Here is a 26,080-nt window from a genome sequence, read left to right on the forward strand (position 1 = left end):
AACATCTGCATGCAATCATTTATACATGGGCCGTAATTGGTATCCACTTGTATTTCGTACTCCCTCGTGAACGGTAATTCTCTTTTTTTCAGGTGATCCGGATCCCTCTCGTAGTCCCAGCATTTTTTAATTCTTGCTCTCCCCGGCCCACCATTACCCTCGTCGATCCGATAATTGTAGGACTCACGGCCAATAAGGATGCCCATGGTTTCCATAATACGTGAGTGCACGTTATTAATTATGTTGTCGAATTACGGTAATACGAGCTACATTTCGACGGTACGAGCACTGTCAAAACTCCCATCAAAGCATACATGGTAGCAAGTCCGATACGTTACCATTAAAGAAACCCCGAAACTCGTACTCTTACGAATTAAACCACCAGGTGCCCAAATCCCCCACCAAACCTTGCAAATCAAAAATGCAAAGGAACTGCAATTTTGTTAGCGTCCCGTAGCGTTTACGAGATCGCTGTACTCGTTCCTGGAAGCACGGCAGCGTCGTTATCGCGACAAAAGTTTGAGATTCGACGAGAGAGTATCGTATATCCGCGATTGTTTTAGATTTCCGTCGGTACGCGATGGCGCCTCCCGAGAACGGAGTAATCTTTCGTGTTTGTTCATCTGTATTTGCACCGCGAGTATGTCGCGGAACGCACGATGGTGTTTGTAGACGATAGAGCGAGGCGCTAGAGCCATTTGTCGGGTCATCAAAGTGTAATTTACACTCGGGAAGACGACGTCGCCTTTACGGTGCCGGTCCATCGATCGAGTGGGTGAAGCGTTTGGTCGTACGGAAGAACCGTGATAAAAATAAATTCTTAACTTCCTCGTGGCCGCGTGGGTGCGTGAACGCGCACACCCGCGCGTACGATGGGCTTCGGCCGGATGAATCGTTGGACGAAGCTGGCTACCGTTCAAAGTCGCGCTGATGCATCAGCTTCGTTTTGTAAATAACGTAACCGTCTTATTTTCACGCATATCTGATCTCATAGTCTTCTAACAGCTCATTCTTATTTTTCGGACATAAACATTATCCTTTGAAACATCTCTCACGTTACGAGACGGTTAAATTTTATGATCGTTTGCGCATAGAATTTTGCATCGGACATCACTGCTCTCTTAATTTTATTCCTTTTTAAACCAGTCTCGCGGTGCTCGAACATGTATGCATTAGCGAGTATTTCTGGGTACGAATAATGACTGAATCCACAAGCAATGTTATTCGAAACTAATGCGCGCCTCGCGGATGCGGTCGAACCTCACCGTCGGGGAATCTTTGCACATACATGGGAGGCGCAATTGGTCTACAAAAGGTTAAACGAACGCTTCTATGAAATCGTTTCTTTTTCTCTGCTGCGCACAGTCTTTAATATCGACCAATTCAGACGACTATTTAACACGTCGATTGCCGTGTCAATGCTCTGCGTCTAGAGATCTCTGTTTCATTGGGATTGTTTTGCCCGTGTACAGTCTAAAATATATTCCCCTGCGCCACCAGCTGAATGTGCAATTTTAAACTGAAAAGTAGACGCGTAGCTAGTTAAAAAATAGCGGATGAAAGTAAAACTGGCTGGCGGGAGCGAAGCGATCGATATAAAAATGGGGGTTTCCCGCTGGTCGTGTAGACGCGGTCGAATTATTCGGTGAATTCGTGTTTGATTGGCGTCAGGTGAGGCGGGGAATAGGCGCTGGTCGGATGCGCGTCCCTGATGCGTCGCGCGCGTCTAATATAGCAATGCAGGCGTGGAATATAGGTCGCACGCTAGAACGCTCTTTTATATATGCCGCCGCACGCTCGAGGATCGTGGCGAAGGTAGGCGCACGCGCGCACGCGCGCACACCAACGACCGTCGACACGCGAGCGCGTTGCATTGCGCATCGAGCACGCGTTATGAATTCGTTAGTGTCGTCATTGCGCGTCGTGGAATCCGCGCGAACGCATCGGGACCCGGCGATTTCTCGCGCGATTCAGAGTTTTCACGGGTCCTTCTATCGAAAACTCGACAGGCTATTCCGGATATCAGCTACCATCGTGCTTTGAGAAACATTCTTTCATAAACATGGTAGCGATAAACCCTTCTATGAATGGTATTTGAAATAAATCTTAATAATTATACTCTATTGTAATCGATATTTGGCAGAACAATGCCTGCAAAAATAAGTAAGGGTTCGTTGAAAAGAAATTTGGCGCCCGGAGTGAGTTTTGCGGGCACGAGAGGGTTGACCTTCCGCAAGTGTTTCGTTTCCTGTCAAAAGTTTTATGAGTTTGACGGAACGTTTGGCCCGACGATCGAGAAGTCGGAAATTTTTCGCGTCAGGATCCGGGACAAAGAGTCGCGCTAAATACCAAGGGTTCAGCGAAGGATCGAACGCTCGGAACGCTTCGGCTAGTATAGTTCTTTTCGTTTTTTTTTTTTTTTTGTGACTCACCGATCGAGCACGGGCAAATGGTTCCCGACAAGTCGCTCGGCGGCTGAATAGAAGGCTTTTCATCGAGCGCGAGCGAAATGGTCGCTCGCTTATTTTAATTCCCGCGGAGTTCCGCACGTACGTCTACGACCCGTTACGGCCGGCATAACAATGCATGACGTAACACTCTGGGGTCGAATCCTCCTTACCTCCTCCGTGCAACGATGTTACAGGAAAGTGAAACTCTCGGAAACCAGGTCACACCCACATCGTGCTCGCAGCAGTGAACCGCGATGCCGATCTACGAGACTCCCCTTTTAACTCGTGGCCAGATACTTTTCAATCCGGCTAGAAGAGAACAGGCAGGGGAACTCGAGGACGGACGAATGGAAAGAACCTTTCAAGATGGTTCCTCGTACGTTCCTCGAAAGTGTGACCCCAAATATCGCTCGCTTGGGACGCCAAGAGTTTGGAATCGAAAATGTCTCTGCTAGACGTTAGAGAGTACCATTTATCCACAATATTATAGCATCTATTTCTAAAAAATATTCAGTATAAATACCACTGCACTTCGCATTGTATATTTCCAACGATTCGTGCCAAACCTGAAAGGCTCCCAGTGTGTCGTTACAGGGTTGAATAATTTTATTTCGAAGATGTTGAACGTAACGCAGAGGAACGGAGACCTTCTTGACGGTTTAAAATGCAAAAATCCCGGTAAAACAGAATCCACGAGTCGGAATAGGTTCGCGTTCGGAGCAAGGGAAAAAGAAGCGTGTGCGGGCGCGGGTGCGTGGGTGAGGAACGGTGTTGGTAGAGCTGGCCCTAACCCATATACCGTCGGAGCCAGAATAGAGACGAATAATAGAAGGGTGGATAATAATACCGGTGCCAGCGTGTCGCTAATAACGTCGACATTGTCAAAACCGATGATTTCGAGTATGGGGAAAGCACTTTCGACAAGGCGGGGGAGGGTCTGCTCGTCCGTGAAATTCGTGGTACGGAATAACGATGAACCCTTCGCTTCGCGGCGTTCGCGGTGGCTGTCATTCGCGAAACGCGCGAGCGATTAATCGACCCTCGAGATGCTGGAATGCCGTTTCCATATTTTCGAGGCGGATGCCTGGCATAGTTTCGCTCGTGTCGGACGGTCGGGTCACACACGGTAGTCGTATTCTCAGCTAATCGTCTCTCCTGAAATCCGCGCTACGGACGAGCGGCTGTCGTTGGCAGAGCTTGTGTCTAAAACTAGCGACGACCGCGACATGTGCACGTAGACAACCCGGCGTCAAAACTCGTCGTATTATGTCATAGTTTTAATGCGGCGTCGAGCTGCATTCGACGTCCTTCTGACTCCTAACGCGGAACGGAAGCGTATTCGTCTCGCTTCTTTTCCGTCATCGACGCCTCGGAGCGGATCATCCAGCGGCGACGCAACGACTCCTCGGGAACATCTACTGCGCGATTATGTAACGTTTAGGGTAATTAAAGTATCGATTAGTCCGCGGCAGGTGTGTCAACATCGCGCGACCGTCATGAAACTGAACGGGAGACTCCGCGCCCCATTAGACCGACGATCGCTGGAACAAGAACTTGATTCCGCTCGTTCGAACAGCCTCCATCGTCCCGTCTAACAAGGAACGTTACTTAACCATAACGCGCGACGGTTCTCTTAAAAATATTTGACTAGCGTCACGAACTGTTTCTTTCTACTTAAAGGAGCAGAGGGATAGTCGTTCAAACGCATCTTCACATTAGCATATAAAAAATTACTCGTGTAATTGAATTCTCGTCAGAAAGTATAGAATTTTTCGGAATATCGAGGCAGACATGTTTTCATCCCCTAAATACGGATCGTCGCGGACGAAGGAAAATGTGTATTTGTTTAAAAACTATTTCGTACGCGAATCATTTTACATTTAAACGACGTCCCTTGTCGATGGAGAATTTCTTCCGGAAAGTGGAAGGTCGAGCATCCCGGAAGCTGTTTTCACGTCGCATATTTATATCTCGGAGCGTTCTTCAGCCCTGAGACAAGTTGACGTAAACTAACGACTAATTACGTTGCCCTCTTACCGTCGGATGGACCGCAACGCGTTGCCAAGTGAACCGTAACTTTCGCAGAATGCATCCTGGTCCTAGCTTTGACGAGAGATCTAAGTTTGGGAGCTTCTCGCTTCCACGGGAATACAAAGTTTTTTCGGGACTAGAGCATTTGGGGAGTTCGATGTTCTTCGAAAATCTCAAGTATCTAGGAGCTTTTAACGATTTCTTCGTGTTAATGGCCCCTCGTCGAAACTTTCAGAATTTTAATTGCGTCCGTCGTTGATATATCGGAGGTACAATGTCGTTTTCACTTGGACGATAAGATCCGCTCGCGAAACGTTCTTTCACCCCCGGGGCGATATTTTTACGACGCTCTCGAAAATGTGAGGCATGCGTCGGAAACTAGTAGCAGATACGTATCACGGATATTTGCATATTTATCTATCGAAACGTCTGTGGTAACGTCTGTGCAAGCAGTGGATTACATCCCGTCATTGAATCGTTAATAACGTCTATTTAGAGCGCTGGCAATCAGGAAGTATTAATCAACGTTATCAAATAAAACGTAAGTTTTCTCGAGATCTTTTATAACCGCGTCACACGAGAGCAAACACGCATACGCGAAAGCACGACATTGTTCAACAAGTTCGAGAACCTGTTGATCGACGGGGCCACGTGTTTCGCACCGACTCCGCTCGTCTCTTCCAACTCCAGACTTCGATCGTCAAACTTCAGTTTTCTTGAACGATCTATTGCTCGACGCGAACTATTCGTTCCGAGGAAAAGAATTAAACGCTCGATAGTCGACACGCGGAAATCTCGTGTTGCGATTCTTTTTGCATCGGAGTATGAAAAACTCGTTTGGCTGATTACACACCGGGATCGTTCGTTTCCTTGCGCGCGAACGCCTATGATCGTTTGTGCTCGTAGAACGCGTATCCTGTTCCACGAGAGCGCAGTAGAAACGCGACGGTCGTCACAATGGTGTTAATCTATTTATCTGACTAACAACAAACTTATCTCGTGACTCATTGGCCGCGGATCCGCGCGACCGATCGCTTTCCACGCGCGTGTGTACGTGCAACGACAGGCTCAATTTTTACCACCGGATCAACGATTGACAGCTTTATTGTCTTTTGCTCGTCGCGTCGCAGAAGCATCGCTCCCTTAAACGATCGTTCGTATTTTCACGATTTTTCATCGTAGCGTTCCGATACGATTCACAAAGGGGCGCTGTCATTTTCAAGCCTGGAAACTATTGATCGATCGTTTTGTTTTTATATCGCGATGATCAGATGCAAGGCGCGATAAGTGCTTATTGCGTCAATTGGACGGAGCATTCTTCTGGCCCTAACAGTTTAGGATATCGTATCTTTTATAAGTAGCATTCCCAACGACAACGACGTTTGTTAGCATCACGGTCCTCGAAATGGAGATTCTTGTTAGGTGAGATGGGGGTATCTTGAATTCAGGAGTACCGGTGAGTTCGTGGCGACTCAAGATTTCGCGTCAGTTACTACGTTTTATCATTCTGAAGAGTTTCGTCATTTCCCGTCCGCTTTCACCGGCCCTGGTTACAACCTGTTGAAGCGACAGCTGAAAAGAGAAGGCGGGCTTCCGTGGAGGGTGAACAAAGAACGCTTGCAGCTTTTTATATCAAAATATATTTGTGCATAGACAAGAAGACAACCGTGACAGGTAATCTCGTACCTAACATACATCAGTCATACGCCAAGGAACGCGTGCACGTGTACTGTAACTCGCACGCTCGTTGTGCGGGCATGCGTTTTGTGCGCGGGCATGCACGCACGGGTGATGTACGCGTGCACACGTTTGTTTGAGTCGTGCAATCACCGAGAGACCCGACAATAGTCTTAGAAGAAAAGGACAAAAAAAAAAAAAGAAAAATAAAGAAAAAAAAAACATTAAACTTGTCGCACAAGTACGTATATAAGGTAGTAACAAATATCGTTCTCTCGCACGCGATCGAATCTACGAACGAAAAAGGACGAAAAAAAAGAAGATAATAATGAAATGAAGCCCGCTTCACGCGATTTTACGGTAACTCAAAGGTGAAGGGACTCGGTTGGACCGAATCCCTGGTAACGTCGGCGAAATATATATACATTTATATATATATATATTTCTCTATCTCTCTCTCTCTCTCTCTCTCTCTCCCCCCATCTCGCCGTAATCTCTAGCATGCGTTCGCACTTAAAATGTATAACTAAAACGGTTCGGTTTGTTGGACACATGCGCGCTCACACATTCGACATATAATTTTCTCCTCTTTTGCTCTTTCACGCTCACTCTTTCACTCTCTTTCTCTCTCTCCCTGGCGCACAAAACACGAGCGTATCGTTTCTCTAACAAAATATATTAGCTTTTTTTATGTACATACATCTCGAATATAATAAAATTAATATAGAGCTATAATACAAGGGCGTGTAAGAGTTTTTTTCTTTTCGATTTTTTTATTTCTTTCCTCGTTTGTTCTGGATGTTCGCGTGATCGCCCTGTCGAGAAACACGACGCGCGAATCGAGAAAATTTCGCGTCGTCGTCGTCGTCGTCGTCGTCGTCGCATCGATACTGATACATCGCGGTTACGGTATCTCGGTATGCCTTTTAATTTTTTTTTTTTTTCTTTTTAGGTACTTGGTAATGAGAACAATAATCTAATTAAATCGATCGATATCTAAGAACGAATCTGAACGCAACGCACGGTACGCGAGCATCGCATCATCGTCGTCGTCGTCGCGCTTTGTACGTTTCCCAAGTGTGCGCGTGTGTGTATATGCGTGTACGCGTATACGATCGGTGGAAGATGCATCAAAAATGTGTACCGTCGAGAGAATTCTTAGATTTATGCGGACGAGCTTACGTATGCGTACGCAGTACCCGCGTATCCGCGTATGCGTTAGTTCACGTACGCGTGCTCGTGTGTCTGCGAGAGCGTGATCGATGCGCTTGTACAAGATCGACGCGTGATTTGTTCAGAGTCGTAACGCGTCACCGTGTTGCGAATTACGCGCGATCTAACAGGCGGTGGCGAACCCCGCGAGACACACGTGGCACGCGAACCACCCAGTCTTTTACGTACTTGCAAAAGGTAGATACGAAAATAGTAGGGACGAAAAATGGGGGAAGAACGAATTCGGACCGCCATTCTCGGTCAATTTTTCACCTATCTCTCTGGCGCGTCGCGGAATACGCCGCGAGCTATTTGCCTCCGTTCTATTCGTTCGTTTCCGCTTTCGTGCGGGCGAAAAAAAGGGGAAAAGTGTCCGGTGCACTCGGTGTAAACAGTTCGCCACGAGCATAGGCACACTTTTCTTCCACGCGAAGTTGTCGACTAAGCTCCAGCTGCCGGAAAGCTCTCCCCCGGGGGGCCACCGTCGAACGGAACTCTCTTCCACAAGCTGGTCACGCCTCTTGCTTCTCGTATTCTCCTTCGCTGGCTTCGTTCCTCGCCCTCTCACCGTTCTCCATTGCCTCCGCGTCTATTCTACTATCCGCTAACGCGTAGCTCTCTCGAACTACGCACGTGCACCACGCGTTCTCCACTCGTTGAACGAGACAAAGACGCGGTGACGTCGACGGTACGAACCGCGACGTTTTCTAAACGCGCGTATCTCTCTATTTTTCTGTGCTTTTGCAACGCTGGCGAAAGTATCGAGAAGGCGCGAGATGATCTGGTCCCAGGAAGCCGGAAGTCCCGCTCGCATCGAATCCCCCTCACAATCGTATCGGGCCGAAAGGCAAGGGACGAAGGTCGACGGTGGACGAGAGAAAGGCACGATAGCCGCGACGCGACGCCATCGCGTCGCTCGAGGACGACTTCGTGCGCTACATGGGTCCTACCGCGTGTTGCTGGAACTGATCGAGGTGCCTGGAGATCTCGCGATGCAGCTGTTCGGGCACCACGCCGACGCTGCTGAACAGGGACCTGAGCACGTTCAGCTCCTCGGTGAGCAACTCGATCCTCTTTTTAAGCAGGTCGTTGTCCTTCACCAAAAGCTTCACCTTCTCCTCGGTTTCCCGCGATCGTACCTTCGCCTTCTCGCGGCTCTTCCTCACCGCTATGTTGTTCCTCTCGCGTCGTCTTCTGTACTCGTCGCTGGCTTTGTCGATAGCCTTGCTCTGTTTCCTGGCCGCTGCGGCCGCGGAGTTGGCGTGGTGCTGGTGCGCCATCACCGGCTTCATCGGGCCGCCCCGGGGCGGTGGTTGGTGCACGGGCGCACCCGGATGACCGCCGGGCACCGTGGACGGCGTCAGAGTGGTGAAGGTTGGCGCGCCGTTCGCGAACGGTCCATTGGTCACCGGACTGTATCCACCTGGTGGATACTGGGGGCAGTGACGACGATAATCCGCCGGGTCGAGGGGCTCCTCTTTGATGCTGGGCGACTCGGAGCTCGAGCTGTTGCTGTCGCTACAGCTGTTGCTGCCCTGATGGTAACTCGCCCCGCTGTGTACCGGTTGCGGCATGTAGGCCAACGTGGTGCGCGGGTAACCGGGCGTTCTGACATGTTTCACGGCTCCGTTGTTCGCGCCCAACATGTCCAACAGGCCGTCGTTGAAGTGGCTGTCGTCGATCAGGTGTTGCAGATCCAACGATATCTCCGGCGTGTTCAGGTCCGTCAGCTCGCCGGCCGCTGCGCAATGTTCCGCGTACTGTTGGTGAAGGCTAGCCTTGCTCGCCGAGACCTTGCTGACCACCGCGCTGGTCTGCTGCTGGCTGTGATTGTGATTCACCTGCAGCGCCGAGTTGTTGTTGTTCGCCGCGACGTTGTTGTTGTTGTTGTTGCTCGGATGATTGTTGTTGTTGTTGTTGAGTACTTGAGCCTTCTTGAGATCGGCCGCTCCATGGGCCTGGGCCTGATGGGCCGCTGAATCGTACATGACTGGTGACTCCATCGCTCACTCGCACATCACAGATACGCGATACAGTATATCCGCGATTCTATTATCACCCCACTTTCGCTACCCTCTCCGAGGTGTTCGAGGTTCCTTGATCGGTATTCGGCTCGACGACACGTTGCCCGAGGGAAACAGAGAGTCGAGGACGCGCGGTTGCGGGAACTTCACCGCGAGAACGACCTCGAACGGGGCGGTGCAAGCCGGGGATTTTCCCGTGCGCGGACGAGCTCGAGATCTGACACTGGTCCAAGAGTAGCAAAACGCGACCCTCGACTATTCCAATTTTCGAGGACGACGCGTCCGCGTCCGCGTCCCGCTATTTCTTTGCCGTCCTAAGCGGTGTCGCGCGATTTCTGACTCGCTGAAATCCGCGTGGCTCGTTTGCGCCAACGCGCGAATCTTCACCACGCCTACGCGGGCTTTTTCGTGCTCAACACGGTACACCACAGGGAACGACGAGAAAAACGAGAAAACGATACCACCCGCACGATAGCTGGCGCGCGACTGAGCCGCTTCGCGGCATGTCGCAAGCTTTCAATGTGGCGCGCGTCGAGAGCAACTCCATGCCTCATTGCGCTTGCGCTCGCGCTTCCCTCTAGCCGCCACCTAACCCCCCTCCGCCCCCTATCTCTTTCCTCTCGGTGCGATCCGCGTTAAGAGCGCGGATACCGCGCGTCCACCGTCCTACCCCTCCTCAACCCGTTCCTCGCACTCGATTCACTCTTTCCATCTCTCTTACACTCTTTTCTATCTTCGCCCCCACCTCCTCCTGGGCCCGCGATCTCTCTTTGTCCGTCTTACGGACTGACACGCTGTCGTCCCGTCGCGGCATCGCGCGACAGGAAAACTTTTCCGGTGCTCGCCTTTCTCGGTTCTATTTATATGAACTTATATACACGAACGCGGTCCCTTTCGACGGATGGATTTTCCCACAGAAAATGAAACTTTCCGCGCCCCCCTCAAAATTTGCCAAATTTTCCTTCCGAATAACGGATAAAAAATGTTGACTCGCGGCTTCGCTCGCCTGCACGTCGGTTTAAAATAACAGAGACGAATGCATCGCGTTTCCTGGTCGCGTCGGCTCTAAATCATTTTAGTCGGCCAAAAGAACTATTTAAACAAAATATCGTATAATTTAGATTCTCTAAGTAAATGTCCTCATCTATGATATAAAAACCGAATATTTGTATTGGTAAGAGCTGGCGCCATTAATCAATGTAAGGGCGCCCCATGTCCTTGAGTCGGCTTTGGTTACAGGGCCGTGGTTGGTCAGTTACTTGGGTTTTACCGAGCTTACGATTAGTCATCCGTCAATGCTGAGTTTTGTCTCCCTAGGTCCAACGAACTTCCGTATTCGCGCCTCGTTCGAGTAAATTGATTAGCTTATATCTCTTCCATTCCGACTATACCTACGAACATTGATCGGTCCCATCGACGACTCGATTTGTTTCGCGGGACGGTTAACCAACGATTACCGTCATCGTTGGCCACTCGATCGGAACCGATTTCTATGTAAGAGCGGACACATTCGATTTGTCAGCGCGTATGCTGATATCTGTCCAATTGCTTGCGTGAGATTGCGCAATTAGCGGCAACAAAGTGAGAGAGGATATTATCGGTAACGGGTGTAAGATCCTTTCTCACGGAATTCGTCGTCTTGAAACTCTTAACGAATTGTACACGATGCGTTTAAACATTATGGGTGAGATAGCAAGCAGCGAATGCGAAATCTAGAAACGAACTTAGGGTATAGTGTACTAGCGATTCGACGGTGTAATTAAAGTTCGCGGTTTCTAGCCTCGCAACGAGCTTCTGTTCCGGGAGAATGTGCCTTTTAATAACACACCTAGGAATGCATTTTATACGATGCGCTGACGTCGATATACAATTTTGGATTGACATTTATGAACCGAAAATTTCGAATGTTTCGGCGTGCGTGCGAAACAACGATCGCGGCGCCATCTTGCGAATGGAAACCAATCCAGTGGCGGTCGGTATAGAATTTCCAAACCGACTTACGACGGAAAGATCCGAATTCGACCGAATTTCTTCGACGTGATATTAGCCACAACAAAAAAAATCGTAACATTCGCGTAAAAACTTTTCGGCAGTGTATATATTTTTCGCGTTCCTTTTGTGATTCATCATTGGCCCCCGAAGATTCAGTGGTACGTTAAGCCGAGGTGAGTGATGAATTTCGTTAGGTTAATTTTCACGCGAGTTTCGCGTTGTTGGGGCTTACGAGTACCTTTGACGGGACGGTTCGTCGGATGTACGCGTATTGTTATGACAAAATGCAAATAACACGTCCCGCGAGGCGTTTTCGAATTCGTGGATAGAACGAGTCTGCGTCGTGATGCGACACATCTTCCTTTCCTTCGATATTCAGTTCAGTATACGCTCACGAACGCGTCGGATCCAAACTGTTGAATGTTTTCGGGCTTAACCTAGACGAAATCTGGTACACTAAATTCCGCGCGATAAAACGACGCTCTATATCGCAAACGTTTTAGAACGTCATTATTCGTGTCTCTGTCGACTAGTTCCAATGTAATTTCTATTTTCGATCGTGTAGGAAGGAATCGTTTTAGTTTGTCGCGTGTACGCGCGGTTCTCTCGTTATCACGTCTTTTCGATTCTTCTACTACCTGCCCTTATGTTCGTAATATTTATATAACGTCTCGTTTCGTACTGTTTATAAAGTTATGCTATCGTGGGTAATCTTTTCAGCTTACAAACTCAATCGAGGATTATTGGGACATTGGTTGTTAATAATGGCAGATGAACAGCAACAATTTTTTCTGAAATGGAACGATTTCCAATCTAATATGGTATCGTCGTTTAAACATTTACGAGATGAGAAAAGTTTCACAGATGTGACGTTAGCTTGTGATGGTCAAACCTGTAAAGCACATAAGATGGTGTTATCTGCCTGTAGTCCTTATTTTAAGTCTTTATTAGAGGTAGGTTGTTATTAGCATAGGTTGAATGCTGATTGTTTAGTATAAGATAGGTAATTATGGAATTGTTATAGGAAAATCCGTCCAAACACCCCATTATAATTCTAAAAGACGTCGCGTACAGCCATCTTCAAGCTATTTTAGAATTTATGTACGCAGGGGAAGTTAATGTTTCGCAAGATCAATTGCCAGCGTTTCTTAAAACTGCTGACCGACTCAAAGTCAAAGGCTTGGCAGAAGCACCAGGTGCCATTAAGAGAGAGGGTTAAAAATTGCACTTATAGTTATGGTAAGATATAGCATTTAGTTACGGTAGCATTAAATTATGATTCCATTGTATTTTCATACGAGGAATTTGTCCTTCCTCTTCCAGGATTTTGGGAAGCATGCGGACTGAACAAAAAAAAAAAAAAAAAAAGTGTAATAATGTAAAGTGATCGCGTAAAGACATATACCACACACTATAAAAACACACGCTATGTGTGCACAACTCAGTGTCCTCTGGTTCATGACTTGGATCAACACACAGCGACAATGTAAATTATGCCTTTTCTTAATCTCAGTTAATGTTAACGTTGTATTGAATGTATGTATACAAATACGGTAGAGATGAAATGTTGATGTTTGTCTTGAACCCATTGCGCCATAATGCGGTGGCAGCAATAACATTGATTATTTTTTTAAAACAAAGTGCTGCAAAAAAAAACTAATAAGTGGGTCACGATAGTTTACAATACATGCTGACGGGGCAGTTTTGTGGATCAAACGAAAATGTTAACAAACATCTTTACAACTACCTGATTTTTTAAAATGGATCTACCGACTCGCTATACTTTCTATCGGTGGTTTCACGGTAGATCTATTCGCAGAGTATCGAAATTTCTGGAGTCCGTACCAAATGCTAGCCGAGCCAAATATTTTTATTGGTAATTTACCGATCGAGGATCTAACAATTTTATTTTTCGTTGATTTTCAAAGAAGGAAATATACATGGATTAAAATTTTATGCTATAGTATTGTATAAGGTTTTGCTGATACATCGGTCGGGTACGACCAAAATGGTCGACCGACACATTTATTGGTATCGATTCGCACGAAATTTGGATCGTATCGTGACTAGATCTGCGACACCCCCGGTAATCCCTTCAAAGAATGTTAAATCAAATTTACTGGAAGTCGTAACGCGCGTGTCGTATATCGCTCTCTTTCGTTGTCCACTTGGTTTCGTTACATTACGTAGTTTCTCACTGCTGGTTATTCGCAATCGGAACGAAAACAATTGTTTCGCTCGTTTAAAATCTACTCGGAGCCAGTTACTTCTTCCAGTGATCGTGATTTTTTACTTAACCAAATACTGCCAGTATTTGTACCGGCGTATTCACAATATTACCGATAGACCAAATTTATTTATGATAATAATATATTAAGGGTTGAATGTCTTAAATCGAGGGAAGGTTATTGTAATATAAGCAAAGCAAATTTTTGTAAAGTCGGAGCGCACAGTTCCTTTCCTCTCCGAAAGAATCAGGATAATCAGAGAGATTTGCACACAAAACAGAAGTCAGGAAACATTATCGAGTCAAGAGTACATGCATTAACGCTCGATTTATGCAAGCTATTCTGTTATTAATTATATATTAAAATGTCCTATTGTTTTCATTCATATTTTCAAGTATTGACGTATTTCCTTAACGAGTTTGCAGTCCATATTATCTTTCGCTTCACTTTTCTTTCACTTTTTCTCGTAACGACACAAATCCGATTCTTGACTCCCGTTCACTTGTCACATTTCCTTGCAATGTATCATTCTCCTTCGTACCGAAATTGTTTTTAGCCCAAGTATTGTAAGATTCAGATTTCTGAGAAAGTCGAATACATTATTACGTCCGATGCGATCGATAAGTTTGTTCTAACAATGCGTATCACGGTATCTGAACTCGTCATTTAACGAGCACGAGCAGCTCTACGGCACCGAATCGTCGATTTAGAATCGACGATTTCGTGCCCTAGATTCCGACCACCCTGGAAACAAATTATGGTGTACAGGAATTTTTCTTTCGTAGCGTAGCTTTTATTTAATTTTTTGCGTCGGATGTTCTTGTGAATATCATCGTGATTGTACGATTATTAGGAAGCAGCGAGTTTCGAGCGAACAAAAAATAATCACCCTTGTCGTCAGCAAGGTTTGAACGAATCTAATAACAACCGTTGTTGCAATTAAGAATGACGAATGTACGAAATGGGACCAGCAGCAACTAAACGTCACGGTAATTGGAATTGACTTTATCAGTTTGCGTTAAAAGCCACGTATGTACGTTTCTTTTTCTTTTTCCCCCCCACCCCGGCGAAACACGTCTTCTCACCGCGTATCCAATTCTTTTTACTCGTTTATTTCTGCGAGCAAAAAAGGTAAATGTCAAAAGTAGAGTTTTCACAGTCATCCGATAGCAAGTCACGCAGAAAAAAAAAAAGAAGAAAAAAAAAAATGAAAGAAATGACGATCCCGTGTCTATTCTCAGTATTTAAGACAGCCTTTAACGTTAAGACGGTTGGGTTCAGTTCCTACAATGACACGTTTATCGGGCATTTGGTGGTTGATATGCGAATTGTACCGTGTGTATTTGCTGAACTGCAAAGTTGAGATATATACATTTTAGAGTAGAAGAAAAATGTTATATGAGTGATCGATTCGAGATAAGTTCGCAAATTGTTGATATGCCTTCCTTCTCGTATGTTTTTTTTTTTTCTTTTCTTTTCCGATTTCTTTTTAGTAGACGCTTCCGTAGAGGGGGGTTTGCGTACGTTTTTTTTTTTTTTTGTTTTTTTCTACTCCCTTTTTATCTGGACTTTTGAGAACGGCCGATTTGCGATTTATTGGTTTACCGATGTTGTTACCCGACGAATCTCTCATTCCTTTTGTACTTTCACGAAATTCTATAATGTTCTCCCCATTTTTTGAACGACAATACATCGTTACTTTTTCTAATTATTATGACTCGATGATGATTATGATTGCAATATGACGATGTTGAGATATGAAATAAATTGTGTAAATATATCATTTTCGTAAAACCGTTGCTTTTCCCTTATTCCCTTTGCCTTCGGCCGGAAACAATAAACAACCATGTTCGTTGGCAAGGTAAACGTTTAATGGTTTGTGAAAATACAAATACGTTTATACGATTGTACGTACAAGTAAAAACTGTGTTTAGATTCGTATCTAAGTAAGCAGATAGAAGTACAAGTACAGTAGTCGAGGCATCTTCAAATGCACGATCTTCTGGAATAAATCCATCCTCGCGTTCGATCCTCGTAATTTCCGTACAAATCTCCCGTTTTTTAAGCTTTCCATTCACTAACTCTCTATTCCTACAGAAGATAATGCGATTAGAGACAAGATCGTTTGGTCAATAGTACTTAGGCTTTCTTACAACGAATGCTACGATCTTACTTGGCGTTGGATAATCGAACACAGGATACCTAGGCGCGAAGGGAGTGTTGGCACCGTGCACGAAGTCCGATTCATCGTGATCCTTGATGTGCTCAGCTCCTGTAATGCATTCTTCGTAGGACGGAGGCGCTGAATGAAAACAAAAAGGTAAAATAAGATGAAAGGCCAATTTTTTTTAGCCACGAGCATCTTTCTTAACACGTATTTCTTATTTTCTTACGTATTTGCCAGTCGTTGGACGAACTGGCCGCTTGGCCCGGAATAATAAATCCAAGAGGCTGACGCGGCGCAGGGAGCAAATCCGTGCTTGACTGTTCATTGTTTGTTGTATAAGGTTGCCCGATTTGCGTAGGCATCGGAACTGTTGCAGGGTTGATGTGAGCCACGGTTAGCGAGCAGAGTAATGGCACCGATCCGATCAAAAGGGGATACGTCCTGACGAGATTGAAGTGCCTGGATGTTGGACGAAATTTTTGAGAGTGAGTATCAACCATCAACGTATAGATAAAAGTCTCGGAGCGCAAAGGGTTAATAAACAAAGATATCTGTATTACTCACGGTCCCGAAACGTGGATGACGAATCTCAATTTGTAGTTCAAGTCTATGATGTTGCAATGTTCCAGGCTGGACGGTGGTATCGGGGGTACCCGGAACTCTAAAATGTCTTGTCCCTGGTTGGTAGTGCACTCCCTGTAGTTGGCGGTCGCTATTTCGGAACATTCGATCTTTGTTTTGCCGGTGATCGCGTGAAATTTAATTTCCTTGAAGAATTCGTAACAACCGCGTTAAAAAAAAGTAACATCGGGATCGAGAGTTCTACTCACTCGTAGTAAGTGCGTGCTGAACCTAATTATCCTGATCTTGGACGAGTTCGAGTAGTCCAGCGTGGTGACTATCGACTGCCCTGGAACGTATCCAGTGGAGGGAACTCTGATGCGGATATTTGCCGTGCCCGCGGAGATGCAACAGCAGTTGTAGAAATTTTTCTTAATCTCGTCGTCGATTCCTAGCTGCGCGTGGAGAAACGACGGCTCGGGTAAGTGATTATTGGGAAACGACAGTAACAAAGATCCCTTACGCATTTGTGCCGGTGCGCGTTCAGATCCAGCATGGAGACCACGGTGAACGCCGCCTTGCACTCGTGATCGAACCTCCATGGTCTGTCGATCACTACCTTCACCGTGTATCTTATGTGACCATACATGTGCTCGAAGCTGGTGGGGATGTTTTGGGGTAGTTGAAACTGGAACGAGTACTTGTGGTATCCCACTGGGATTTGTACTCTTGAATCTATCGGAAGAAGTTACAGGTACTCTAGCTTTGGCCCTCGGGCTATGGAAGTTATGAAAAAACGAATCGAAAATCCAGGATAACATTTTTCATAGGAGGCTTCGTTTTCGAGATAATTCGTGTTCTGTTACGTCTGCCTTCTAACCACTGTTTGCAATGAATTTTCCAAGTCGATTTTCTAGAAAACGCATCCTTGAATGAACAAGTTTTATTCTTTTCAATTTGTTCGTTTCATTACATCCTGGTAACTTGACAAAAATATAGTTGATACGACGTAATACTATATGAAAATTTGTATCTTTTTGGTTTGGTCACCTAGGTCTGGCGATAATCGTCTGTTTCTACTCACCATTGTTGCTATTCAGTATGTTGAACCTGTACTTGAAGTACTTCTGCGAATTGTAGTAAGTGTCGCGGCGAGTACGATTGTGTTCTGTCTTCTTTTCCACCCACCGTACTCTGGCCTCCCCTTTGGCAGATAAATACAGCCCTACGATCGGATTTATGGTAAATTATTTTTTTAACGCTATTGTCTCTGTTGATAAAGCCGCTGGCAAATTACATAATAGGTTTCGACTATCGGAGAAAAATTACGCGCGAAATGTCTCCGGCATTTTTCTTCGGAAGCTGATTAATCACGTATCAATCATGTTTTTCATACAAGAGATAAGAGCAACATCGTTTCGTATCGCTGTTGTACAGAATGATTCATCGATATCTAATATTTCGTAACGCGCGTAGTTAACACAATAATCGATTTATGGATCGAAAGTAATTGCACGCTTATTGTATCGTGTCCATTGACATCGAATACCCAACGTGACTCGCGCGACTAAATTGATCTGTCCTCGTCGTTAGCGTAATTAAAAACGCGCTAGTTTTCTTATAATAGTTTTTGTTTCACGGCGGTTCTGCATTCGCAAAGCTTCTATCCGACGAACAGTTATGTTTCTTCAAGATTAGCTAACGATATTCGATAATAGGAAACTCGTTTCTTTACAAGTTGGATCAATAATTCCTGGCGCCAGGGAATCGAGTCTTTTTCTTGCACCACCTTCTCCTCCCACGTGTTTCCTCACCTTTCACGCTCTTCTCTTTCGTATTCTCGACGACGATGGTCCCCGTTATGGTTTCACCGGCCATGTACGTGGCACCCATTCGATCGAAATCCACGCGAAACGTTCTCAACGACGGCATCGTGCACTCGACTGACGTTCGTATTTGATCTCCGTTATCCAATGAGTCCGAACGGCGTGGCGGTGGTCAGCTCAATCCTCGAAGAAGGGGAAACAGATAGATCTTACATCGGTAAAATCTCGAGATTTGTCCCCACTGATCGATCATCGGAACCCCGTCGATTACGCGCAAAGAACGTCTCTCCGCTGTCTTTTAACGCTATTAAACGTTATTCCGAGCTTTTAACTCGTCCCGATGAATCGCTGAATCGTTAGAACAGGAGTGGATGAGTCACGGTGACGACATTGTTCCATATCGATTCGAATTTTTGCAAGTTCGCGATAGCGTAGCGACTCAGGAAGAGATTGGACAGGAATTTCTTTATATACTGCTGTAAATAATTGAATTCTTATTTACCGAAGATATATTTTTCTAGGAAACAATGAACAGGTAAATTCATTTGCAACGAAGGTATTTATTGGTTCGTGAACCATACATGTGATTACAATTATTATATATAGTTAAAAAGCATGTTTAAAGTTTTATAGAAATGGTCGAGGTAGATTCTCAAAGAGTAATTATTCGATAGAAGACTCATCCATTTTACCAGGAGAATACAAATAGAGACAAGATCGTTTGGTCAGATGTACTTAGGTTTCTTTGTAATCGAAAACAGGATATCGAGGCGAAAAGGGAGCGTCGGCACCCAAAACGTATTTCGATTCGTCGTGATCCTTGATGTTCTCAGCTCCTAATACGCATTCTTCGTAGGACGAAGGTACTGGATGAAAAGGAAAAATATTAGTCTTGCCAGAGCAACGTAAAACAATTTTAGAAAGTTCCATTTACAAGTCACTGAATAAGGTTATCGATTCCTTACGTCTTTGTCGTAAACCAATCGACATTGGTTTTGGAACATTCCTCGAGAGTTCTTTTTCAGTTCCGGATTCAGTGTTTGTTTTATCCGGTGAATAGTTTAACGGTATCGATCCGATCAAAAGTGGATAACTTCTGACGAACTTGAAGTGTCTATTATTGGGCAAACGAACGAGTAGCAATCAACAGGTAGATCGTCAAACATGGATCTTTTAACTTCTCGGGACGGTATAGATCCAAGTACTTTGTCAGATTGATGAGCAAGTCAACGATCAGATTATAATTTCAATTATCGGAATTTCCGCGCGCTAAGCTACTTATTAGCCCGCGTTTACTTACGCTCCCGAAACATGGACGAAGACTTTCAATTTGTAGTTCAAATTTATGATTCTGCAGTATTCGAGATTGGACGGTGGTATCGGTGGTATTCGCAAATCCAAACTGATCAGACCGATGTTGGAAAAGGGTCCGGTGTATTTGACGGACGATATCTCGGAGTATTCGTGCTTCGTTTTGGCGGAGATCGCGTGAAATTTAAGCTCCTTGAACAATTAGTTTCGACGGAATTAGAATCACTTGTTCGTCCACGATACTAGGTTGCCTGCTCGCCTTTGATTTACGATTCAGGGTTTCTCACTTGTTCCAATTTCGTGGTGATCCCCGTAATCGCGACGCTGTTCGACAAATTCGTGTAATTAATCGTCGCGACCAACGACTCTCCAGGAACGTATCCAGAGCTAGGAACTTTGAGGCGGACGTTTAACGATCCTGTGCTTATGCAGCAGCATCTGTAGAAATTTTTACGTCCTTCGTCGTCGATACCCAGCTGCGTGAAACAAAACGATTCGCGTAATTTTTGCAGTACGTACGCGAGAATTTCAGGAAACGATGGATCCCTTACGCATTTATCCTGGTAGGCGTTCAAATCCAAATTCGAGATCACAGTGAACGCGATCTTGCACTCGTGATTGAATTTCCATGGTCTGTCGATCGCAGCTTTTACCGTGTATCTTATGTGCCCGTATATGTGCTCGAAGCTCGTGGGGATGTTATGGGGTAGCTGAAACTCGAACGGGTACTCGTGGTATCCCGCAGGGATTTGTACCCGTGTATTATCTGAAAAATATCAATTGCAATTATTTTTTATGAATAGACATACCCCCGAAATCCTGCGCAGTTTCGAGAAAAAAAATTCTTTACCGAGCCCGGTGGAGGTGTTTGGTTGATAATGTGAAATTCCACGCAGTGTGTTCTGTATTACCAACTGAATACCACTCGTCGTGTGTCTACTCACCATTAGTAGCTTTCAGTATAGTGAACTTGAACTTGAAGTAATTCTCCGAGTTGGTGTAAGTATTATCGCAACTGTTATTATCCAGGTCGGTGTCCGTTTCAGTCCAACGTACACGGGCCTCTCCATTGGCTACGAGGTACATCCCTACGATCGACAGATGGGGTTTAGGGTAAATTACTCGATGGGCGTTAACACTCGGAAGTACGACATTTTAAAAAGGAATTCATTTTCAGTCGTGTTTTTCATTGAACGGATAAACGCAACAGGATTTTGTAATATCAAAACCTTTGATGCTTTTCTCCTTCGCGTTGCCCAAGATGATTTTCCCTGCCACGGTTTCACCACCTACGTACGTGGCGCGGGATCGATCGAGAACCACGCGAAACGTCTTCAACGACATCATGCACGCAACTGATCTTTCATCCTGTGGACTCGATCATCGTAGCGAGGGAAAGATAAAATAGATAAATCGTAATCATCGTTCGACGCGTCTTTCATTGTACAAATTGTCTACTTTTCCACAGTGGTCGTTCACTTATCGTTAGATAAAAAGCTCTGCGTTTTACTGCGATTTGAATATCATGCGTTTCCTCGTGACGTAACGTTAGGATGTTTCTGCCTTCAATTTTGCACGTGATTTCCAAAAAAAAAGGCTTAGTAAAAGTCAACGTCGAGGGGCAAGATTGTTCGTACAGTAGAATGAAAGTTCAACTCGACTTTATTTGCATGACTCCCTCAGTAATTACAGTGCGATTCTTAATCTTCGGTGCAGGACACGAAGAAATGAAAACAATTCGAAAAGGTTGCAAAGTAAACACACGTTTGTCGTTCCGGTTTAACATGATCCGCCGTGCGTGCAACGGAACCGTTGCAATATAAATTATTCATAGGCGACGTTTCCCTAACGGTAAAAGCCACGAGTCACGTTCGACTTTGTCGGCTCCAAGGTTCAATTTTCCGCGTTGACAGTAGCCGTGTCTCGCGGTTGGATCCCGACAAACGGGACGACAGGCTCCATTTATCGAACGTTTACCTGTTGGACGTGTTTGCAAGTGGTTCGACCGCAAGCTTTGAGCATCCCGCAGCGCGCGGGACCGCGATGGTTCTCGCGGCGCAAATTTCAACGCAATCTCGGTCGACGTTTACGGTGCTGTCGAAAACCATCGATTACACCGAAGGGACCTCCCTTCGTTCTGCCAGCAACTCCCTGCGGTTCGCTGCGAGAAACCAATTTCCCTTCCGAGGAACAGCGACTCGGTAGTTCGAGATATTTTATCCACGAATCTCCGTTCTAACCGTCTACTTGGTCGCTAACAACGTGTAATAAAACAAACTTCATGAAAGAAGATCGGTTGCTCGAGCACGCATGGTTTAAGTAGAATTTGTCAACCGCGTCTGACCATTGCTCGTCATTTCCACTTCTGTTGGTGCGAGCATCGATATTGCTACTGTATCATTCGTTTCAACCGGTTCTAACTAGCTCGAAGACAATTGAATTGGCAAGAATTAGGTAATAGGATATCAAAATCAAAATTTAAGAACTTCAGTCTAAGTAGAAATAAAGAACATTGGAGAGACACAAGTGTAATCGACAATTTTCTCCAAATATCACTTGTTTATCTTTTTATTGTCAAATAATCCACTTCGCGTTCGTAATTTGAGAGATGTTCCCCTCGACGTGGATCCAATTTTTAGTTTCTCGCGCCAAAATTATGGACCATCGGTGTACCCTACTTCGGAATACCGATAACGCGAGAAAAAGCGCATTCGAGCTGGAAAATCGTCGAGGCTAAACGTTCTCGATATATTTATTCGGTAATTGGGGGGGGTCGTTTGTCCGAAGGGTGAGGGAAGGTCCAGCGTCGGAGGAGTTTCTGGGGAAACGTAATGTATCGAATTGATAAAGAGACACGTGCGGACAGAACGAAAGCCCCCAGGGTCGAGGATGAAATGGGAGGTTGAGCAGGGTGAAGTTCGAAGCGGGGATTGGACCGTCGTTGGCCCGTGCGTTTCAACCCCTCAGTAACGCGGCAGCCTCTGTCGAGGAGGCACCTCGGGTTTCCGTGCTACGTTCTCGGTGTAAATATCCTCGCTACGTCACTGAATTTCCCTCGGTGCTGCTATTATCGTGTTGTCGGCCTCTCCGCGGAACCTCATCTCCTCTAAACGTCTCCCTCCTCGAAGGAGAACCGCCTCGAAATTGCTGCTGGGGAAGGAACAACGCAATGGTGATTCTCGTACGGTTACGATCAACAGGTTAATTCTTCGTGGCGTCCGGTGAGTTGGCAATATTCCGCTCTTCTTTCTAGATAATTGACCCTCTCCGACGGAGGAACCTAGCTGCGAACAATTCTTCTTTGCGATGCTTGGCTGTTAAGGGGAAAAAATCCGTATTTTCGCCCAGATATTGCGTGCTCGCGACAGAAATGCTTGTTAGTCGTTATTAGTTTGCGCGATACGAAAACTTGACCTATAGTTCTCGTTTCTGTCCAAGTTCTTGTATATTTTGGGGGGATTTGAGGATATTTTTGGGGACGGGAAACCTGTGGATCGAAGGCTGCATGTGTCTTTTTCGCGTGGGCATCGCTTGTAAATTACGCGTTTACGATTGGACTTGAAGTTGTTTGAATTATTTAATAGCGTTACGTACAGTAAAGCTCTCGGCTTTGGTTAATTCGTCTTGGTGCTTTCGAGATTAATCTCTGTTTGCATCTACGATACATTAAGATGATATTAGTTTCAAAAATTCGTTAAAATTATTTTTTAGTAATAATTAGAAGTATAATTGATCCACACGGAAAACGCTGCTTGTATCGAACAGAATTTCAATGTTATTTTAAATCAGTGAATTTAATTTTGTAATTCGACGTTTTTCCTTTCGATCAAGTCTCCCATTAGGTTACGATCTACGAGACATTCTTCACATCCCTGAAACGTTATCGTAATTCCTTGAATCTATTTTTTTTGCGTTCCTCGCAACCCTTCGAACCCTTCAGTCTACGTGTCCGAACAAGGAAATTACGTTTCCTGGTAACTAAACGAAATTAATTTCCTACAAAGCATATAGCACCCTTTGACTTGTATGCGATAGTTTGTAGAAATTACTCCGTCGCTGATAAACCAAAACCTTCGCGAGTTTTTGACTCTGTTTTTAATTATCGAGCATTTTCAAATACGAACGGAGCGCTGGAAAATTACGAGCACATTTTTTATATTTACTTTTCACGTTGCGATCGTTCCAATATCGTTGCAATTCTGCCCGTTCGAAATGAAAAACTTTATTCTACACTTTCGATTAATTTTCTCGCGAGGAAATACACCTTCTACAGCCATCATTGTCCCCGAACACATTGTATTCGCGAAATCGGAACGCGCTCTGAACTGATCTGGAATTTTCAGGTTCTTTGGCTCGTAGTATCCCGGACGCGTCTCGATCGTTGGATTCAACGCGACGATTCCCCGTTCCTGGGGATCGTGTCTCCGGATCGCCATTACTTAAAAGCGTCGAACGCCGGAGACGGAGATGAGAATCGAGTCCGCAACGAAAGGTTCTCGCGTCGTTCCGAGAGAGCTCGAGGCGATACGAAAGAACGAAAGGATCTGGTATTCCGTAGTCGTCGCGGGGTCACGATGAGACGAGAAGCCCTCCCTCGATAGATTGAAAGCGGAACGAACGAGGATCAAAGGGAGAGGAACGGACAGTCAACGGGGAAGCATTATCCAACGACTCGTCGACGAGATGGCGACGAGCAGTCCCGGACAATCGATACACCTGAAATCCCCGAGGAGTCCTCGACAGCTACCGAAACTGCCTACGATCCCCATCGGCGGCCAGAGGAGCCCGACACAGCTATCGGTAACCAAATCCCCAGGCACGCCGCTCGTCTTCGAGTTCCCGCCGGAGTGTTACCCGGACACGCCGAACGCCAATTTCGACTACGAGAAGTTTGCTCGAACGAAAGAGCACGAACGGCCATTGAGAAGTCCCAGTTACTACGTACGCCAAGGATGCAGGAGCCCGAAGAGTCCGAATCGGGACCTGTTGCACTCTCCGGGCAGAAAGTCGCCTATATTCCAGTTCTGCGAGTCCAGAAAGAGCCTGGGGAAGACTCTGAGCTACCCACCGAAGAGTCCGATCTCTGGACCACCGTTGGTACCGTCGAGGTCGCCCAGCTCGTCCAGCTTCGGCCCCAAGAAGCCTTTCGATCATCGAAGGAACTCCTGTTTCGGTCTGAGCGGATCCAAGAGTCCCATGTCCCCGACGATCGTCACTTCGTTGTCTCGTGGGTTGCTCGGCTCGAAGCACAACGAGCAGAACCTGGACCAGCAGAACAGCGCTGGTTACAAGAACAGTCCGTCGATGGGCTCTTCCGCGGAAGGGTTGTTCAAGGAGAGGAGCGAGAGTCCGAGCGCAAAGAGGACCGGCCATTTTAATCGCAGTCAGGGCTGCCTGGACGAGAATGGAAAGAGCAAAGAGGAGGATCCCGGTTACAGGAGGGACGAGATGAACATCTCGAGGAGGTCGACCAGCGATCTGACGGAGATGGACGACGCGGACACGGAAGTGACTCTGCTGTCCAGCCCTAGGAGAAGAGGCTCGATGAAGGGTGGCCTCGGTGAGCACGCTTTTCGATTATTTCTTGACTGTCCTTTTCGTCGTTGGATTCTGTTAGCTATTGTCCTGGATGTCGAGTTTGGGAACAGGTTGTTGAGCTTAGTATCGTCTGTAGGGGTGGGTGGAGAGTCAGACCGTGCTCCGTTTGACCTTGTTTCCTAGTTAGAGGAACTTTCGTGCTCCAATAATTGAGCAACGTTTGGAGGAAACAATGTAATAATGGGAATATGCTAATTTAATTACCATATCTCTGTAAATAGTTGTAAATAATGCTACACTGTGCATCGGAATACCAACCCTTGAACATTCAAGGAATTTGAGCTTTCAGTAATCAATTATATTTCACAATGGTACGTTGCTGATCAGTACCATAAGAATATTGAAGATTTTGCAACATATGCAACCACATTTTTTAGTCACGATATTATGTAGAAAAAGTGTTCCAGATTCAGATTTTTCCGGAGCGTATCGATCGCGGAACTTGGCTGGTTAATTTTTTTTTCGTGATGCCTTCGTTTACCGTTTAAGGATTTCCCAGCGTACATCGACGCGTGAAAGTTTCGCGCTGCTGCGTAGTCGGGAAACTTTATTTCCCATTGCCAAGTTTTCAAATCGGAACGCGTTCGCAAAGTGCGGCGAATGAAAAAAATTAATTACCGAATCCGCCGCGGTGAGAAAATGAATTATCGATTTCGTTCTCGCGTCGATTTACCTCGCCGACCATTGAAATTATTTTAGTTTCTAACGTTACGGGTCGTCGACGATAACGCATTTAATTACTCGGACGTCGAAACGAACACGAGACAACGCTATCACGTGGCGATTAATCAGCACGGATTGATCGGCTTAGGTTCGTGCGTTACGTGACTCGTTATGCGCTCGTATCGAATTAATTTTACAAATACGCCCGGCAGCGTGTCCTTTTTGTCCGTATCGTGATTAATTTTTGCCCGAGTTCAAGTTCTTAACCGCGTACAACGATGTGAATAATTATCCGTCGGAGTAAGTTTGTCCTCTGTTTGAAAAGAGGGATGATTTATGG

At 45.7% G+C, this 26,080-nt stretch overlaps 5 protein-coding genes across 7 annotated transcripts in view; 2 read left to right on the forward strand and 3 right to left on the reverse strand.

Moving 5' to 3' along the window:
- Positions 1-7,078: 7,078 nt before the first annotated feature.
- LOC122397960 (CCAAT/enhancer-binding protein) lies at positions 7,079-9,866 on the reverse strand. Its single transcript, XM_043397490.1, has one exon. It carries the CDS (start codon positions 9,371-9,373, stop codon positions 8,306-8,308), a length of 1,068 nt encoding a protein of 355 aa, XP_043253425.1. The 5' UTR covers positions 9,374-9,866; the 3' UTR covers positions 7,079-8,305.
- Positions 9,867-11,436: 1,570 nt separating this feature from the next.
- LOC122403916 (longitudinals lacking protein-like) lies at positions 11,437-15,292 on the forward strand. 3 transcript variants are annotated; one of them, XM_043408054.1, is made up of 4 exons: positions 11,437-11,559; positions 12,107-12,339; positions 12,411-12,625; positions 12,710-15,292. In XM_043408054.1, exons 2-3 carry the CDS (start codon positions 12,151-12,153, stop codon positions 12,603-12,605), a joined length of 384 nt encoding a protein of 127 aa, XP_043263989.1. In that variant the 5' UTR covers positions 11,437-11,559; positions 12,107-12,150; the 3' UTR covers positions 12,606-12,625; positions 12,710-15,292. The 3 variants fall into 3 exon arrangements, with proteins under 3 accessions (XP_043263989.1, XP_043264402.1, XP_043264326.1); XM_043408467.1 differs by having other exon boundaries at positions 11,496-11,544; XM_043408391.1 differs by lacking the exon at positions 11,437-11,559 and adding an exon at positions 11,757-12,034.
- A 179-nt stretch (positions 15,293-15,471) lies between these two features.
- Positions 15,472-18,435, reverse strand: LOC122405543 (arrestin domain-containing protein 17-like). The gene is made up of 8 exons (XM_043410405.1): positions 18,157-18,435; positions 17,427-17,567; positions 16,866-17,077; positions 16,612-16,797; positions 16,346-16,548; positions 16,008-16,240; positions 15,788-15,916; positions 15,472-15,705 (listed from the first exon to the last, which is right to left on the reverse strand). The coding sequence occupies exons 1-8, from the start codon at positions 18,272-18,274 to the stop codon at positions 15,692-15,694; spliced, it is 1,236 nt and encodes a 411-aa protein (XP_043266340.1). The 5' UTR covers positions 18,275-18,435; the 3' UTR covers positions 15,472-15,691.
- A 468-nt stretch (positions 18,436-18,903) lies between these two features.
- Positions 18,904-20,826, reverse strand: LOC122395211 (arrestin domain-containing protein 17-like). Its single transcript, XM_043392623.1, has 7 exons — positions 20,709-20,826; positions 20,424-20,567; positions 20,031-20,245; positions 19,767-19,955; positions 19,469-19,671; positions 19,134-19,282; positions 18,904-19,034 (listed from the first exon to the last, which is right to left on the reverse strand). Exons 1-7 carry the CDS (start codon positions 20,824-20,826, stop codon positions 18,904-18,906), a joined length of 1,149 nt encoding a protein of 382 aa, XP_043248558.1.
- A 3,187-nt stretch (positions 20,827-24,013) lies between these two features.
- LOC122397948 overlaps positions 24,014-26,080 on the forward strand; it is a 30,102-nt gene continuing 28,035 nt past the window's right edge. Inside the window, exon 1 of the mRNA XM_043397470.1 lies at positions 24,014-25,039. Coding sequence (XP_043253405.1) covers positions 24,163-25,039 — 877 coding nt within the window. The 5' untranslated portion in view covers positions 24,014-24,162. The remainder of the gene's footprint in view (positions 25,040-26,080) is intronic.

The sequence above is a fragment of the Colletes gigas genome, unplaced genomic scaffold, assembly GCF_013123115.1.
Source record: "Colletes gigas isolate AHSC1104 unplaced genomic scaffold, ASM1312311v1 Colletes_gigas_Sc00001, whole genome shotgun sequence".
Taxonomy (NCBI): Eukaryota; Metazoa; Arthropoda; class Insecta; order Hymenoptera; family Colletidae; genus Colletes; species Colletes gigas.

Bases quoted from the DNA above. Each gene is read 5' to 3' on its own strand.
- LOC122397960 (XM_043397490.1), bottom strand. From the start codon at position 9,373: ATGGAGTCACCAGTCATGTACGATTCAGCGGCCCATCAGGCCCAGGCC.
- LOC122403916 (XM_043408054.1), top strand. From the start codon at position 12,151: ATGGCAGATGAACAGCAACAATTTTTTCTGAAATGGAACGATTTCCAA. The intron at 12,340-12,410 runs GTAGGTTGTTAT...GAATTGTTATAG, and splicing joins ATTTTAAGTCTTTATTAGAG to GAAAATCCGTCCAAACACCC.
- LOC122395211 (XM_043392623.1), bottom strand. From the start codon at position 20,826: ATGATGTCGTTGAAGACGTTTCGCGTGGTTCTCGATCGATCCCGCGCC. The intron at 19,672-19,766 runs GTGAGAAACCCT...TAATTGTTCAAG, and splicing joins TCACCACGAAATTGGAACAA to GAGCTTAAATTTCACGCGAT. The intron at 19,283-19,468 runs GTAAGTAAACGC...GCCCAATAATAG, and splicing joins TTCGTCCATGTTTCGGGAGC to ACACTTCAAGTTCGTCAGAA.
- LOC122405543 (XM_043410405.1), bottom strand. From the start codon at position 18,274: ATGCCGTCGTTGAGAACGTTTCGCGTGGATTTCGATCGAATGGGTGCC. The intron at 17,568-18,156 runs GTGAGGAAACAC...ATCCGATCGTAG, and splicing joins GAAAGAGAAGAGCGTGAAAG to GGCTGTATTTATCTGCCAAA. The intron at 15,917-16,007 runs GTAAGAAAATAA...GTTTTCATTCAG, and splicing joins GTCCAACGACTGGCAAATAC to CGCCTCCGTCCTACGAAGAA.